The 4,258-nt window shown below is 41.5% G+C and overlaps 1 protein-coding gene across 1 annotated transcript; it reads left to right on the forward strand.

The window, feature by feature from the left end:
• Nucleotides 1-205: 205 nt before the first annotated feature.
• On the forward strand, nt 206-2,682 carry LOC115795246 (zinc finger protein 2 homolog). The gene is made up of 2 exons (XM_030751077.1): nt 206-464; nt 853-2,682. Exons 1-2 carry the CDS (start codon nt 296-298, stop codon nt 1,599-1,601), a joined length of 918 nt encoding a protein of 305 aa, XP_030606937.1. The 5' UTR covers nt 206-295; the 3' UTR covers nt 1,602-2,682.
• The last annotated feature ends 1,576 nt before the right edge of the window (nt 2,683-4,258 follow it).

A 4,258-nucleotide genomic window follows, 5' to 3' on the forward strand; every position in this document is an offset into this window, starting at 1 on the left:
ATAATAATAATAATAATAACACTATATACAATGTAATGATCTATTCCTGCGTGTTTATTTTATTTTGGTTTTGAAGAACACAGAATTCACATGCACAAACTGTGTGATCTAAATAAAGTTTTTAAAAGAGGGAGCTGTAGAGGCGGAACAAAACCAACTGTCCTCCAATGCCGGAGCTTCATTGTGCGACACCAGGCGGAAGTAAACAATAGTCCCGTTAGCTTCAGTGTGGACTGAGCAGGAAGTGGGTCGTGTTGTGGTGTCTGAGCTGAGTCTCTGAGCTGTTGGAGTAACAATGCCTTCAGTTCAGTATCTGAGAGAGTTTATCAACGAGCGGCTAACTGCTGCTGCTGAAGAAATATTCACAGAGTTTGAAAAAACGATCGTCCAGTACGAGGAAGAGATCGACCGTCAGCGCAGACTGCTGGATATCACCTGGAAACCCGAAATAAAGCTGCACACAGGTGAGTTCCTGTGAGCGGAACCATTTAAACAGCTTCATGTTTCCTGTTAAACTCGTGAAAGTTTCAAAGATCATGAATGGAAAAGGATCCAGCGGAAATGTGGTTTCACTGCTTCAGCTTTCAAGGATGATGATGATGGTGTAAATGATGAGGGTGTAATTCAGCGTTTCTCCTCCTCGGCAGTGTGATGCTCCACTGCCTGTTTTTATTCATCTGAAAGCTGCTTTTAAACCAGAGTTGCTGCTACACAATGATAATCTCAGCTCTGACGAGAAGTGGAAACTTTTTTAGAGTCTTATTAGTCATTAAAAGAACAATATATTTGCTCTGATGAGTTTTTCTATCATAACATTAGTTTTATTTGGTTTTTCTCCCGTTTTCTCTCCAGATCACCCACAGCAGCATGTCTGTAAGGAGGAGGAGGTTCTCACTGAGCAGCAGCTCTGGAACCAGGAGAGGAGCTCCAGTCTGGACCAGGAGGAACCAGAACCTCCACAGATTAAAGAGGAACAGGTGGAACTCTGCAGCAGTCAGGAGGGAGAGCAGCTGGTACTGAAGGAGGAGACTGATACCTTTATGGTGACTGCTGTTTATGAGGAAAGCGATCTAATTGAACCAGAACCAGACAGGGAGCAGCTCCTGTCTCACAGCTTTGCTGTAGCTGAGAGCAGAGATCAGGAAGGAAGCAGGAGTGTAGATTCGGGACCATCTAGAGTTACGAACAGAATTCACAGTAATAATGCATCAAACTCTCGCATGTCAGTGAGTCAGGGTACCTCGGAAACAGGTAAAAAGTCTTTAAAATGCGATGTTTGCGGAAGAGCCTTTAAGAAAAAATGCCAAGTAAAAGAGCATCGTAAAATCCACACAGGTGAGAAACCGCATTCTTGTAAAATATGTGAGAGAAGTTTTACTCAGAAGAGTACTATGCTGCGCCACATGATAATCCACACAAAAGAGAAGTCGTACTCCTGCCAAACGTGTGGAAAAACCTTCAGTCAGAGTGGAAATCTGTATGTCCACATGAGAATTCACACAGGGGAGAAACCATATTCATGTAAAACATGCGGGAAAATGTTTGCCCGTAGTAATCATATGTTACGCCACATGAAAACTCACGCAGGGGAGAAGTCGTAGGCTGAAATGTTTCTCCATGACTGCTAATCCAAGCTGGAAAAACCATCTAAGAATTCCTTCATGTTCAGTCAGCTTTGGTAGACTGTGCTCCAGCAAACATGACATTATTGCATGTGGGATTGGTCACATGATATCTGTTTTCATATCACATAATATCTGTGATGAGGCTTCATGATTCTTAGAGAATTTATTAGTTTGGATTTTTTTTCTTTTGGAAACTGTCACATCGAGTCTTTGAATTGAATATTAAGTTTGTTTTTGCTGTGTTAGCATGAATTAGAGATAGTATGTCCTGATATAAGACAATATAAAGACTGGCCACTGATGATGATGATGATTCTGCTGCAGCGGTTGCCTGAGTAGCATCCTGCGGCTGCAGTCAGTAAGCCATGTTGTCCCTGAGGGGCGGGTCCAGCTGCTGCCATCAGCTGGCCAATAGGAATGAAGTTCTTCTCTATTTTACTTTAAATGCTGTGTGTGTTTTGGGGGTTTCTTTGAGACTGGAAGAAAAGGTTACCTGTTGGAGTCTTTCACCAACCTGTAAGTGTTTCCTGTGGGTGTGGGTGTTGGTGTGTTTTGGGCAGTTGTGAACAAAAGCTTCTGCAGGATTTTGTCACAGCAAAGATAAAAAAAAAGTAGCAGCAATTCATCAACTTTTGAAAAAGCAGCTCCTCAAAGTTCTTCCCAACCAGAGTCGCATAAACTGTGTTTTTACTTTATTTTGCTTTCTTTGTGCAGCTGAACATCACTGAAAAAAATGCTTTGAATTTTTCTGAGCCATAATAATGTTTGATATGCAGCTATTTAAACAGCAACTAACATTGAATACCTTTGCATTTTATATGGATCTCAGTGGTGTAAAGTTTGTTTGACTGCAGCCTCCGAATCCAGGTTATCACACTGAACTCAAGCTGGATGTGAAAAAAACATTTTAGTTCTCTAAAGTCAAAATAAAAACTTTTGAAAAATGAAACTGAGACGCTTTTGTGAACTTGGAAAACTAAAATAACATCAAATCGTACAGGAAATAATCTTAATTTGTTATCAGGATCATGAACAGTCCAAAAACTCAAGTGAAGCCAGCAAACCAGCTCATAAAATCTATAACTGCTCCAAACCACTAAGTAGACTGAAACTGGACTTCAGACACACCCAGAGCAGAGCTGTGATCAGTCGTTCGTGTTTTAGATAAACTGTGATTTAGAGTCATGTGAGCGCTCCAGGCTGCAGAGCACATCTGTCAACAGATGATGTTCAAGGTAACACTTCTGTTTCTTACACAAGTGTGTGTGTGTGTGTGTGTGTATGAATTAAAGAAACGGTGCTCCATCTAGCTTTGTTACATCATTGAACCGTCTTACTGCAGTGATGAGAGAAAGAAGCAGGTTGTTGGGTGAGCTGCACTGATATCAGCAGAGAGAGCAATTATAGATGGACATCACAGTTTATAGGCACTCAGGTCTTTAATCATTTCGCTTGAGGGCCCATTTAATATCAGGGTTGGGTTTCGATCCCCTGTTCACACCATTTTTTTATTGTTCAGGCTTTAAAGGTGTCATTAACAAACTGTAGATGTTCATTGTGTTATTAATTCTGCAGCTGTCTCTGATCTTTACTGCTTCATTTCTCTGTTGTCTTTGTCATCAGTCCAATGACACAAGAATCAGAGGTTTAACAGTGTGTGTCTCCCTCTAGTGGATGTTGTGGAGTATTCTGTTGTCTTTGCTCCAAAGGTTTTTGTACAGAGTTTTGCTGTTTCCTGTCACTGTGGGCTGCAGAGCACAGTAGTACACAGCAGAGTCAGACAGCTGAAGCTTCTGGATCTTCAGAGGAACTGTTTTTTCTTTCTTGTTGACTTTGGCATCAATTCTGTCCTCTGTTTCAGAATCATCTTGTGTTATGAAGAATCGTTGAAGCAAAAGCTGCGGCAAACCCTTCAGTTCTTGTTTGTACCAAAACAAAGCAGGTCCTGTATCAGTGGTTTCAAAAGTACATCCGAGTGTAACTGTGTCTCCTTCAGCAGCAGTCACATCTCCTGCTGGCTGGATCACTTTGTCTTCTCCTTTACACTCTGAGGAAGAACAGAACATGCAGAGGAAGAGATGAATCAATAAAGATGATTGATTAAAGGAGAACAATCAGCAGCAATCAATCAGTTCTATTACATGTAGAATAGACGTCATTTCCACTGATCATTGTCACTTTGAAGCAGATCTGCTCTGATTTTCTCTGTAATGAACATTCAAAGCTCTTCATGTGTAGCTCAGTAATGTGTTCAGCTGTTTGCAGAGGAAACATGTTGATCTTTGTATCTTACCAAAGAAAAGAGCAGCAAGAATAATCCACAGCCAATGTTCCATCTGTACAACAAGGTTGAAATCAGCAGGAGAAACTAGCTGATGTTCAACATTCAGTCTGAGAATTGTTCTCTTCACAGCAGCACTTATTATTGACACAATGGTTGAACACAGTGTAGAAGGAGGGCACCGCCTACTTGGTGATGTCGCCCTCTAGTGGAGTTGAGCAGTGGCCTCACAGCACAGTCCCTGCAGCAGAGATCTGAAGATCATCTTTGATCATCAGCAGCTTCAGTCTGGAATTTGTTCTGTGTTCCCAGGTGAAAGATGAGGAAGTCCAGGATATTGCCGATACCAGTA

This window comes from Archocentrus centrarchus, chromosome 17, assembly GCF_007364275.1.
Source record: "Archocentrus centrarchus isolate MPI-CPG fArcCen1 chromosome 17, fArcCen1, whole genome shotgun sequence".
NCBI lineage: Eukaryota > Metazoa > Chordata > Actinopteri > Cichliformes > Cichlidae > Archocentrus > Archocentrus centrarchus.

Coding starts and splice junctions, on each gene's coding strand:
- LOC115795246 (XM_030751077.1), top strand. CDS start 296: ATGCCTTCAGTTCAGTATCTGAGAGAGTTTATCAACGAGCGGCTAACT. Junction 465..852: donor CGAAATAAAGCTGCACACAG/GTGAGTTCCTGT, acceptor TTTTCTCTCCAG/ATCACCCACAGCAGCATGTC.